A 12,982-nucleotide genomic window follows, 5' to 3' on the forward strand; every position below is an offset into this window, starting at 1 on the left:
AGGTTGTATGTCCTCCTTGTGTGTGTGTGTTTGTGGGCGGGGGGTCTTTGGTACTGCAGTTTCGTCCGACAGTCTAAACACATGCAGGATTATGTTAACTATTCACTTTCAAACACAGGGTCTCCAACCTGTGGCTCCTGAGCCACACGCTGCTTGTTGTACAATTAATAAGTGAGTAATGTTGAACGCAGGTCACTCTGTGTGATTGTAGTGAGTGCATCCTACAAAATACTGAATGATATTGTGTTGGTACTGATCCGTGTAGGAACTCGTCTTTAGGTAGACGTCATTGAATTGACTTCACTACTTTCCTACACTGCATCACTGCCATCATTTTAATTATCGTCAAAAGGTTGTCGCCTCTCAACGTTGTAGCCGCATCGTTTTCTTACAGAATAAATTACTTCCAGCCTTACGTTTGAGGGCAGTTTTGTTAGATAGTACAGTACGTTTATTATTTCAAATGCAGTTGTGGACGGGGCCAACTCTTCTGCCCTGCATGAACAGGTCCAGTTGTCTGCCTGCCCCAAACAGCAAATTTAGTGGGCATGTACAGAGCCCCATCTACTGGAGGAGGTGAAACCTGTATAGAATTTTAAAAAAGCCTTATGTGTTTAGCAAAGCAGTGGGATTTATGACCTTATCTTTTGGACTTGTTTTTTTATTTTTATATTATAGTAACCTTCTCTGGGCAGAAAGTCATCTAGGCTGCCATCTGCTGGTAGGGCATTGCTGTAATCCCTCAGTAGGAAAAAGGATAATACAAATAGGGTGACAGGGGGCGACATATGAGTATCTTCAGCCAACACTGACAAAAAAAAAAGTGAGATCACTCAGACATTTAGCTTTGACATTGTTCTGTATTTTTGACACAATGACCAGTTGGATATTTGATATATACTAAATGACAACAAAGTTTTCCACAGTACAACTTTTAATTCTTCCTCCAGCAGGGGGTGGAGGGCAAGATGAGAGGAGAGAAAAGAGAGAGTGGGAGGGCAGGAGCAGATGTAGTAGATCAGGGTAGACTGAAAAAATGGTTACGTACAGACAGCACCCCTCTCTCCAACCCACCCCCTCTTCTTCTTCTTTAAACATTTAGAAAAGAAAAAAATGCAGATTATTGTCAACAAAGTTAAATGTTTTCCCGTTGAACAAAGCAGGAGTACATTCAGATTGGATGAGTCTTTAGAGAAATAAATGTTTTATTTAAATGCCCTACAGTCAAACCTTATGGAATAAAATTGAGTTTTGATGGTAATAGTACATGGTAGCTCTGTTTATATCCTCACACCCTCACACACATCTGAGACAACAGTATGTTTGTTCTTTGCACAGACACAGCTACTTGTCTCTGCCTCCAAACCAAGGTTCCAAGAAATTAGCAAGCTGCGTGCTGAGTCGGACAGACTCTTGCTGGCGGACGATGACCGACTTGAAGTGTTGTGTCTTGTAGACCTCCACCAGTGGGTCGTCTTCCAAGTCTTTCTTGGCAGATGTGGCTGATGGGGGGAGGGGAACACAGATTAGTCACATGATGCTTGTATCAAGCTGAGTCAAAACCCTCAGACTTAAGTATTGTTGATGTGTTTGGTCATCATATCTTTGTCAAGTGTTGAGCTGTGTTGCCTTTGATTCTGGTTTTTATTTAAACCCTAAAATCACAGAAAACGTCCCTTTTTTTTTACCAAACTTGGATGGAAACCTGTTCAAATGACTGAAGCGTCTGATTTTTTCATTTTGACTTAATTTATCATTTTTGCTTAATTCGCATTCACATGACTGAGTATGAATAGAACAGCAAACACGAAGGGTCAAAACTGAATGTGAGCCTATTTGGAGCACAGATGTAATTGTTTTCAGAGTGCAATCAAAAGAGGAAGACAAAATGTGACAAAAAAGGTTTAATTTTTTTTAAGCAAATAAAGAGAATAGGAAAGTCAATATGGCCTAAAAACAAAACAGACGAACTCACTCGGTTCGTCCTTATTGGAACCTGTGAAGTGTCGTAAAGCCAACCAACCGACAAGGGTCCAGACACTAAGACCATAAACCATTGCAGCCATTTTGTTCATCTTGACTGCGTTAACTTGCTTCATTATTCCTTGTTTTTTGGTCGTGTCGTGCTCTAACAACGCTTCAGTCGATAACCAAGGGCGCCGCCATGGCACTTTCACCTTCTTCTTCTTCTTCTACAAGAGAACATCGGGGCTGCGTTACAGCCACCTACTGGACTAAAGAGGGAATGTAAAATTCTGTATCCCATAAACTCGTATCATTGTTAAAGCTTTTTTGAACCGTTTCTCCTGTGTAAAACGCGGGAATTAATATTGATAAAAATTGAAAGATAAAAAAAGTCGCTCATGATTAGTGTATTTGTTTTCCAAGTTCTTCGGTCTCCTAATGTTTGTAGCTTCTCACCCGCGATTCGCCCTCCGAAGCAGAGTGGCGCCAGAGCGTCTTTAACCCAGGTCTATTGACAGTCAAACAAGTGTTGTGTTCCATTTCTGCAGCTAATGAATCAAAACCAAAACAATGAAGGCGATTATTCAGAGGGTAAACAGAGCGTTTGTGACAGGTAAGCTGTTTCTGTGGCCGTTTAAAACATGTCACTTTACAGAGAAGCGCTGCGGACTTCATGCTAATTCACAGTTATGTTAGCCTGAGCTCTCACACTCACGGTCTCTTCTGTATGTCCGCCGTGGACACAGGTGTCCTGCCATTAACGTGTCAACGTTTTTGTGTCCCGCAGTGGGAGAGGAGCAGGTCAGTTCGATTGGACGAGGACTGTGCGTTCTGCTGGGTATTTCTGCAGAGGACACCCAGAGAGATGCAGACTACATGTGAGTCACTCTCATCATGTTTAGGTTCTCTTTGTTTAATACATTTAACAAATACGTGTAATGCAGTTAATATATGTAATAAAACTGGGCGATATGGTCCAAAAGTCATATATCGATGTTGTTCATATACTTCAGTATATGGATATCGTAAGACTAATGTAAGACAGCAGAGACACATACAACAAATTAAACGGTGGTTTTATCATCAAGAAATTATCATGCAATTCATGTTGACAAACCTAACAAACATGGAATTAAACACTTCTGCAAGAGACAGAAGTCACTTAAAATTTTGGTTTGTATTAATTTCTAGCAATCCACAACAGAACACATTTTTTGACTGCTCATATAACACTATCAACTCAAATCACCAACAAAGAAAACAGGTCGCGAGGTTACTTTTAGATAGCTGGTATCTCAACCTGTGTTGGCCTGTTGTCATAGTGAGAGGTGCACGGCGTTGCCAATAGAATATGATTATTTCAAGTAATCATAGTTTGCAAAATAACCTCTTGCAAACTATCGCAGGCATACAATCTGTTCCCTCTCAGGTTCCCCCTAGTGGTATGCTGAGGGCTTTTTTTAATCGATTGACAAACGAGTTGATGTACAACTTATGACAAACTGGTCCCATAGTGGAACTGTTAAAAATAGAATTCAGAACCATGTCCAAGCAGCCCTGCAGGGTGGGCAGAACTGGGAATGTGTATGTGTGATGATATATTTGAATTAAAGTCCTGGTTGATTATGATTCAACTGTTAGTCTTAATGGGTTTTTTATACTATAGTATGACTCATTCAAGTCTTCTAACCTGACCTTCTTTGCACGTTCTCAGGATACGCAAGATCCTGAACCTTCGGCTCTTTGAGGACGAGAATGGCCGAGCGTGGAGTAAAAGTGTGATGGAGCGAGACCTGGAAGTGCTGTGCGTGAGTCAGTTCACTCTTCAGTGTATACTGAAGGGCAACAAGCCGGACTTTCACTCGGCCATGCCGGCTGAGCTCGCTCAGCCTTTCTACAACAGCATTCTGGAGAACATGAGGAGTGTCTACAAACCCGAGCTGATCAAAGGTGAGGCAGTAACTGTCTGACGTCATGACACGTCATTATCATCACACTCCTAGAGTAATTGTAAACCTCATTACTGTTGTTTATAATTACTGGCTGCAGGGGTCACTGTTTCCAAAATGAATAAAAATGAAAAGTGGTCTCATTTTTCAATAGTAACGTTAGCGTGGATATTGTAGACCCACCCCCACACCCCAGCTGTTTAATTGCCAATATTACCACTTTAGTGCAGCGGTGTGAGGGCAGTTAAGTGTTAGCGAGTTGTGGATTATTTGTGCTGTGATGCAGTGGCACTGACAGTGAATTAGGTCAGTCCACCTGGGAACAGGTGAGAACACCTCGTCCCAGCAAGAGAGGCCTACAGCTTCTAAATGACCCCGTCCCCCAGTTCCACACCCCTCACCACCACCACCACCACCACTATCATCAGCAGCAGCATCACCCAGTCTTAGCGGCAAACATGATGATGCAGCACTTTCCCAGTGTGGCCCGTTGCTACATTGTGCAGATGGTGTCATTAATCTCACCGACCCAGAGGAAGAGAGAACGTTAAAGTTGAAACCTCTTCTACTGCACTTGTTCCATCCTTGTCTCTTGGTCTTTACGGGCCTGTGAAAATCATCCAGTCGCACTTTGAACTTCTCTGCTGTAAACGATTGAAACACGGTAGCATTTTGATGTCTTCATATTTTCAATTTCCACTGCTCAAAACACAAACCTTCCTACTGGCTCTTCTGTCTTCAGATGGGAAGTTTGGAGCGTACATGCAGGTGCACATCCAAAACGATGGACCTGTGACCATTGAGCTGAGCTCCCCTGCTGCTCCCACGGACCCAAAACAGGTAATAATAATAATAATAGTAATAATACATTTTATTTCATAGGTGCCTTTCTGTCACCTAGGGACACCTTACAGTGAATACAAAGATAACAACACAGCATTAAAAAACAAAAAAACATTAATAACAAGTTAATATACAACAGTGGAATATCAGATGGAGGAGGCAATTTTAAACAGATGAGTTTTAAGTGCAGACTTGAATTGTGGGAGTGAATGATGGTATGGTATAATAATAATATAATACTATTATAATATTATATTATTATATATGATAATAATATATAATATAATAATGGTAGGGTGCTGTGGATAATAAGTGGATCCACACTGCGTTTGCACCTGTTCATGCAGCAGACTTTTGTCCTGTTAAAAACACTTGAGCCATAATACTGTAGAAGCTGGTGTCATTTTTATTTCCGACCACTAGGTGGCAATGATTGCGTTGGTATGTTTTTGGTCGAGTGACTGTCGATGTCACTCATGTCATGGTATAAAAAAACACAAAACAACAACAACAACTAAAATAGTTACATCGAAAGCAATTGGACAAAGTCGTTTTTTTTGTTTTTTTTTTTAAGACCTTGCGCCTCTCATCCAACAGTCTTCTTCAATTCCTCTACAAACCTACTGTGTCCATTTGCTTTCGATGTAACTATCTTTTGGATTAAATGGCCTGGATGACTGAGAACCTACATAGACACAACAATAACTAAACTGACAGGTAATAGTTAGACAGTGCTGTTCATTTTTGCCCTGTATAATTTGTCTATACAGTTCATATACAGTTGGTTAGTTTTTATTAATGAATAAAAATAGTCCAGACCAGTGAGAAGAATGTTCTGTCGGTTGGGTGGGTGTCAAACATTTGCACTGACTGTGTATGTTCCAGTGACAGAATTCTGTCAGTCCATTTTCTGCAGCAGTAGATAACTGCTGACACCTACACAGGCCACGAGTGCACAGGCATATCAAGCAGCCCTCGGAATGAACATCTGGTCCATGTGCGATGTTTTGCTTTTGGAGGCTGGACATGAGGGAATATAAAGGGCAGCCAGTGGACCAGGCCTGGAGACATGAGGGATCTGGATCCACTGCAGGGTCAGACTGCCTACAAACCACAGCGTGGAGTAGAGGAGTGAGGCCGCTGCTGATTGTTCACCGTGGTGTTGTGTTTTGTGGTCACTGGGTTAAATCCACCACGTCTGGTCACGTGTTCAATCAGATCCTCATTTGACTTTGAGAGGAAAATGTTGATTATTGTTTGGTTTCTCTGTGTCCACATGTTGAGCACATGTGACTTTGTTGGTCTCTCATCATCATCAGAGTCTGAAGATGAGACTAACTGTGGGATTTTCAGGATGTTCTCTCAGCCATCATTGTTGTTGTGTTCAAATGTCCACTACAATATGATGACAGCTCGTTTTTTTTAATGTAAGTCTGTTTTTGGATGTCGGTTTAGCCGGACTTTCTGACCACTGTGCACTTCTTTGATCTGTATAGAAAACAATGGAGAGAATGTGAAGTGTGTTTGGTTGGAGTGTCAGAGTGTGTGTGTGTGTGTGGTTGAGTCAGTGAGAGGCAGCGTGTGCTGTCACAACAATAAACCCATTGAAGTGATCATGTGACCTGTCAGAGTGAGGAGCAGAGTAGAACTGTCTCAGCTATCAGCTGTGGAGTGTTGATGTGGGCCACTCAAGTCTCCTAAGTCTCTTTATTTCATTAATTATGTTAATTATGGTGATGAGCCATCGGGCTGATCACAATCTATGTGTATATCTATATATACACATACATACAGTATATGTGTGTATGTACATGTATATGTGTGTATGTACATGTATATGTGTGTATGTACATGTATATGTGTGTATGTACATGTATATGTGTGTATGTACATGTATATGTGTGTATGTACATGTATATGTGTGTATGTACATGTATATGTGTGTATGTACATGTATATGTGTGTATGTACATGTATATGTGTGTATGTACATGTATATGTGTGTATGTACATGTATATGTGTGTATGTACATGTATATGTGTGTATGTACATGTATATGTGTGTATGTACATGTATATGTGTGTATGTACATGTATATGTGTGTATGTACATGTATATGTGTGTATGTACATGTATATGTGTGTATGTACATGTATATGTGTGTATGTACATGTATATGTGTGTATGTACATGTATATGTGTGTATGTACATGTATATGTGTGTATGTACATGTATATGTGTGTATGTACATGTATATGTGTGTATGTACATGTATATGTGTGTATGTACATGTATATGTGTGTATGTACATGTATATGTGTGTATGTACATGTATATGTGTGTATGTACATGTATATGTGTGTATGTACATGTATATGTGTGTATGTACATGTATATGTGTGTATGTACATGTATATGTGTGTATGTACATGTATATGTGTGTATGTACATGTATATGTGTGTATGTACATGTATATGTGTGTATGTACATGTATATGTGTGTATGTACATGTATATGTGTGTATGTACATGTATATGTGTGTATGTACATGTATATGTGTGTATGTACATGTATATGTGTGTATGTACATGTATATGTGTGTATGTACATGTATATGTGTGTATGTACATGTATATGTGTGTATGTACATGTATATGTGTGTATGTACATGTATATGTGTGTATGTACATGTATATGTGTGTATGTACATGTATATGTGTGTATGTACATGTATATGTGTGTATGTACATGTATATGTGTGTATGTACATGTATATGTGTGTATGTACATGTATATGTGTGTATGTACATGTATATGTGTGTATGTACATGTATATGTGTGTATGTACATGTATATGTGTGTATGTACATGTATATGTGTGTATGTACATGTATATGTGTGTATGTACATGTATATGTGTGTATGTACATGTATATGTGTGTATGTACATGTATATGTGTGTATGTACATGTATATGTGTGTATGTACATGTATATGTGTGTATGTACATGTATACTATTTAGTAAATACTCTACTAACCCCCATTTCTGCTGATTTGCCTTTTTGGAGGAATTTACATCAAACTTCTAAAATGCCAACTCTCCATCGGTTGCAGCAGACAACAGTTACATTTCCGTTTTTTTCCCCAAGCTGTCAAAGCAAGAGAAGCAGCAGCAGAGGAAAGAGAAGACACGCTCCAAAGGCCCTTCAGAATCCGGCAAGGAGAAGGGATTAGTGCGTTCCCGACCGGACCCAAACGCCAGCAGTGGAGCCGAGGGAGACGTGTCGTCAGAGAGGGAATCCTAGGTTAACAGGTTTCAGTGGCTACAGACAGTGAAATAGACAATAAAGTATGTCATTGTCTTTGAAGAACACATGGAACTGTCCAACAGGAGTTTGCTCCAAGTTGATTTGCAAACACAAGACAACAGCTGATTGGTAAAATAACTTCACTTTTTTTTTTACAGAGCCACTGATATGAAACCAGCTTCCTCAGGATGGTTGGAATTCTCACCGGCTGTTTCCTGATTGTGAACTTGTCTATGTGGAAATTAGCAGAATCGGGACCTTGTGTCCTGTCCCTGGTGTTGGTGGACACAGCTTTAAGCACTGAACACACCTGCTGAAGTACAAACCAAGGGGGCGACAGAACGAGGGGTGGAACTGTCAGCGAGCACCCTCGAAACATGAGGGATTTGTACTGAAACCAAAATTAGGAGCACTATGTTTACAGGCACCTTTAGCTTTTTTTTCTCTTTATTTGCCCTCCTTGTCTTTTACCTGCTGTCTTCCTCCACCTCTCTCTGTCTACATGCTCCTGACACCCCCCAGAGGACGAGAGTTTTAATCATGGTTTGGTAAAAGTTAAACACCTTGGATAAAATGCTTCAAAATGGCAACTGTGTTTTTGTTTTTGCTGCTCAAATGATTTGAATGGTTTAAGGATTCTGATTTGCCTTTTTACTCTTCCACCAAAAAAATATTTATTCACTGTCACACAGTTTTGCAAAAGCTCAATAAAACACTTTTATTAATAGTTCATGGATATAAGGCAGAATTAATAACGTTCTTAGATCTAGTACTTATCCTGCAGGGGGTGCTATGAACACACTGTAAAAATGAAGTAGTGCTTCAACTGGTACTTCAGAGACCCCCCCCACACACACACACACACACACACAGCAGAGCAGCTGTTTCACATTTTCTACATTTGTTCTACCTTCGTTCACACAGTACCACCAACGGTACGTGCACCTTAGTTTGAGAACCACTGAAAGATCCAATTCTACCATGGCTGATATCTAAACTGAGTTTCTTCTGAAACCCGGTGGGGGGAAAACAGGAAATGTTCTAGTCTCTGGTTCGTCTATTTATGTCTTTGGAAAGGTGTAAATCCTGGCTCTGTTCATTTGTGCTCCTCAAACGTCTCTGTTTAATGAATCAGCCAGGCATATGTGCCCTGCTTTATTCTACACTCTCAGTAAATCAAGCCCTGGAAAGAGTACTAAGAACATTGTAATTTGAAAATTAAAAGAAAATGTATCCAATAGTCGCCCTCTAGTGGCTCACAATAGGATGTTTCCTGTCCTGTCAGTCTTGGAGAATTCCGACAGAGGTTCACGTTGAACTCTGTCCCCTTCTGATCCGACAGTTGTAAATCTAAATTTCGTTGTTGTTCAGTGGACGCGTTCAAGCGAAAACGGTTGTTCACGCCACATTTGTCCGGGCTGTTATTTTTCACCGTTCACTGTGTTTGTTTGATGTGACGCAAAACAAGGCAACAGTTCTTGTCCTTGTTTCTCTTTTCAGCATCACCACCTGGATCTTCACTTCTGTCCCAGCTTCAGCGCTTTTTATAGTTCAGGCATGTTTTCTGTCCAGCCAACCAAAGCATATCTCACACACACACCCTCTCTCTCATTGGTGCTGCTGTCTGATGTTTGTCCACAGTATGGAGAGCCCACAGAAGAGCTGCTGGAGCCCAGACTCCATCGCTCTGAGAGAAGACATGACCCAGATATGTCTGCCTGTGACGCCAGCCTGGGTACAGATATTTCTCCTTCCGTTTTGTATCGGAAACAACTGAAATCCTCACCTCTGGAACAGACGCCGGTGCTTTAAAAGTCAGTCAGGAAACATCTTGGAGTAGGTCTGGTAAAGAATCTCCTAGTTTTTTTTTATGACAACACAAATGTCCAGAACTGACGGTTGAGTCCATCTCTGCTGCCTGGATGTAAAGTTCCACCTGCTAGGTGGAACTTTTAAAGGAACAGGGCCTTGGATTTCCTGGGAGTCCAGGAAAAGTTTGAAATGTTTTGTACTTCTGATTTCAAAGTGTTTTTTTTTTTTTTTTGTCAGAATCTTTGCCTGCATGCCTCGGACAGATGGTCTACAGTGAAGGCCAAAAAGGTCAACGATCCTGAGAACTTGATGGAACTTTTGTCGTGCACCGGAGAACTTTTTTTAAATTTTTATTTAATTACGCTGATGTTGTTTGAAGTTGAGTGATGTTTAAAAAACTAGAAAACCTTCTTTCTTTTCTTTTTTCTTTTATTAGGATATATAAGGCTTGGCAGTGACCATGTGCAGACTCATACTCCCTGCTCCATACACACCTGATCTCTGCAACAGTGAGTGTACGCTGTGGGTTTGTTTCCGTGAGATAGAGTGGTTAGTAACTTGGTGTTATCCCTGCCTTCACCCAGGGTTGTCTCCAGTCTGACGGACTCCTAGGATCAGAACATACTGTACGGTGTTAAAACTGCAAAACAACAATAACTTTCTGCCAGTCTGTGCTGAGAACCTGCAGTGGGAGATGGTGGGCGGAGCCTAACTGGAGCAGCACATCTGAAAGCACTGCACTACATGGAAGCTGTGCAGGGCCGATTCGAGGCAGATGTTCACATTCACGTGCAGCTTTCCAAACAAACATGGGAACTTGTGTGTGGTCATTGAGAGTGGGAGGGGGCGCCGTGTACACTCGGACATGGGAAAGTGGGTTAAATTCCAGAAATTCTCCCCCATCTGAGGCCACACTGTTGCATAAAGCGGTCTCTACAACTTATCTTACATCGTTTGTGTGTGTGTGTGTCCTTTGCCAACCCCACTGGCTATGGAAAAACAATTTAACTGGATTTAATTTGCTGCCCCCTCCCTGCCTCCTCCCCCCCTCGCTCCCCTCACTTTCTTCTTTTGTGTGCCTCTGAGAGGTTGGGAATTCGTCTTGCTCCCTAACTCCTCGCCCAGTTCTAGCTGGCTCTGCGCTTTCGACAGGCCAAGGTTGAAGGCAGCTTTAAGGCCTCGGGTCACGTGTGCCGTACCACTGCAGTCTGCCGCCGCGTTGTGACACTTAAACATAAGAAGAGTGTTCTTGTAATTTGGGGGGGGAAAGCTCACACCCGGTACATAAACTGGGATTATTGCCGTGTGGAATAAAACCCCTCGTCTCTGCCTGACATTTTTGTCCTTATGTCGGTCCCGTCCTCGTCCTCTGTTTGATCCATATTTAAGTCCCTGAACTCTAAAGGGTTAAAATGCACAATAAAGGCAGTTGCCTAGAGCTCCACCACTTTTTCCATGCTTGCTGGGAAGTTTCCAGTGCTATTTATATAAAACCTCAGGCCTGATTATCAAGAAACCCACTTGGCCATGATGAAGTATTTGACATCATCGTAGAGTTGAGATCCAGTCGAACCGTCTGAACTGAACTGGGATTATTATGACACACGTGCAGCGTGTTAGCATGGACACGCGCACACACACACACACGTTCATGTGAACTGCTGTGTTTTTACAGTCTTGTTTACTTCATGAAGATGGTTTCTCAGTCGGTTTACGACCAAACAAACCGAGATGCTTTGGTTCATTCATAAAAAGATGGTTTTGGTCGGTGGAAATATTAACCAAGTTCCCACCCTACCTTTTTTTATCAGGAGACTTGATTTGTTCACAGGGCTTTTTTTACAGTGGAATGTGTGTTTTTGAAGGTACTGTGTGAAAGTTACAGTGGCTGCACTGACCAGGACTCTGATCAGTCCATGTAGGTCAGCACAACGTGGCAATGAGGTAGTGTGAAAAAGTGAATTAAGCTAAATGGAACACGCCCGCCACCCATTTGACTTTTTTTTTTCAACCCATTCTCCTCATAACTTTTATGATGTATACTGTATATATTTATGTGTGTATATGTGTATATATACTCTATGTATATATGTGTATATATACTATATATAGAAGAGGAATTATTGTATGTGTTTATTTGTTTCTCTCTAACAGTCGCAGAAGCTAAGGTGACTGCACACTCCGAGTCTGAATCTGCTGGAGATCTGCTTATTTCTGTGTGTGTGTTACAGAGTTTCCTTGGAGGGATTTTATTTCCATGTCCGTTCACTAAAGTCCATCAAGGTAAAATGTGTTTCCTGAATTTAGACTCCAAGCTCCAACCTGTGTTCATGCAATGTTCTGCTGATCTCTCTCTCTCTCACACACACACACACACACACGTCACTGGATGCCTTGTTGGTTGCCTCTGTGTTGTCTCTAATCACTCTCCTTCTACATCGTCAGGACTTGCTTGGGGATTGGTCCTTGAACCCCCAGCTGTCCACCAACCTCGCCATGCCAACGGACCTCCACCTGTTTCAACTGCGTCTGCTGCTTTGAGTTGAGTTCCATTCAGTACTTACTGCAGCGTTGTCTTTATGAGGCCACATCTCCGTTTATTTTACTTCTCTGGACATCAGTTTTGTAAGTAACAGCTCTGTTTACTGTCCAGGAGTCATAGACATAATCATCAACCTGAACCAGGAGAAAAACACAGACAAACCACACACAAAAAGGCGTTCTACCCTGGCCTGGATCAGTGAGCCTTTTCTGTGTAAGACATCAGGTGCAATCGGTTCTGCATAAACAGTATGTGTTGGAACAGTGTGAGGAAGCTGGAGAACACCAGCACTCCACACAGGAAGACCAGCACTTAGAGCTGGCCTATCCAAATAGCAGACCGGGGGTCACGACCTCAGAGTGGACCGCTGTGAGAAACTCGGAGAGTCCCAATTCAACTCAACACTCTCTGATGCCTGGCAAATCTGAAATATAATATCCACGGGATATGAAAATCTGGCCACACTAACGCTACACTGGACCAGCCCTGGGCGAGGGCCAGGAATCGAACTGGTGACCTCCTTGTAGTAAGGCACTTTAATCTCTCCGTATTTTTCACA

At 41.6% G+C, this 12,982-nt stretch overlaps 2 protein-coding genes across 4 annotated transcripts in view; both read left to right on the top strand.

Moving 5' to 3' along the window:
- Positions 1–2,420: 2,420 nt before the first annotated feature.
- dtd1 (D-aminoacyl-tRNA deacylase 1) lies at positions 2,421–8,657 on the top strand. 3 transcript variants are annotated; one of them, XM_025058522.1, is made up of 6 exons: positions 2,421–2,578; positions 2,753–2,843; positions 3,680–3,915; positions 4,657–4,754; positions 7,911–8,074; positions 8,228–8,657. In XM_025058522.1, the coding sequence occupies exons 1-5, from the start codon at positions 2,536–2,538 to the stop codon at positions 8,064–8,066; spliced, it is 624 nt and encodes a 207-aa protein (XP_024914290.1). In that variant the 5' UTR covers positions 2,421–2,535; the 3' UTR covers positions 8,067–8,074; positions 8,228–8,657. The 3 variants fall into 3 exon arrangements, with proteins under 3 accessions (XP_024914290.1, XP_008315580.1, XP_008315581.1); XM_008317358.3 differs by having other exon boundaries at positions 7,911–8,066; XM_008317359.3 differs by having other exon boundaries at positions 7,911–8,110; positions 8,228–8,650.
- Positions 8,658–8,804: 147 nt separating this feature from the next.
- slc24a3 (solute carrier family 24 member 3) overlaps positions 8,805–12,982 on the top strand; it is a 31,875-nt gene continuing 27,697 nt past the window's right edge. The window contains exons 1-4 of the mRNA XM_008317357.3: positions 8,805–10,390; positions 10,466–12,164; positions 12,327–12,422; positions 12,535–12,949. The gene's annotated coding sequence lies outside the window, so the exon portion shown is untranslated. The remainder of the gene's footprint in view (positions 10,391–10,465; positions 12,165–12,326; positions 12,423–12,534; positions 12,950–12,982) is intronic.

This window comes from Cynoglossus semilaevis, chromosome 9, assembly GCF_000523025.1.
Source record: "Cynoglossus semilaevis isolate Cse_v1.0 chromosome 9, Cse_v1.0, whole genome shotgun sequence".
Lineage (NCBI taxonomy): Eukaryota > Metazoa > Chordata > Actinopteri > Pleuronectiformes > Cynoglossidae > Cynoglossus > Cynoglossus semilaevis.

Coding starts and splice junctions, on each gene's coding strand:
- dtd1 (XM_025058522.1), top strand. CDS start 2,536: ATGAAGGCGATTATTCAGAGGGTAAACAGAGCGTTTGTGACAG. Junction 3,916..4,656: donor CAAACCCGAGCTGATCAAAG/GTGAGGCAGTAA, acceptor TTCTGTCTTCAG/ATGGGAAGTTTGGAGCGTAC. Junction 4,755..7,910: donor CTCCCACGGACCCAAAACAG/GTAATAATAATA, acceptor TTTTTCCCCAAG/CTGTCAAAGCAAGAGAAGCA.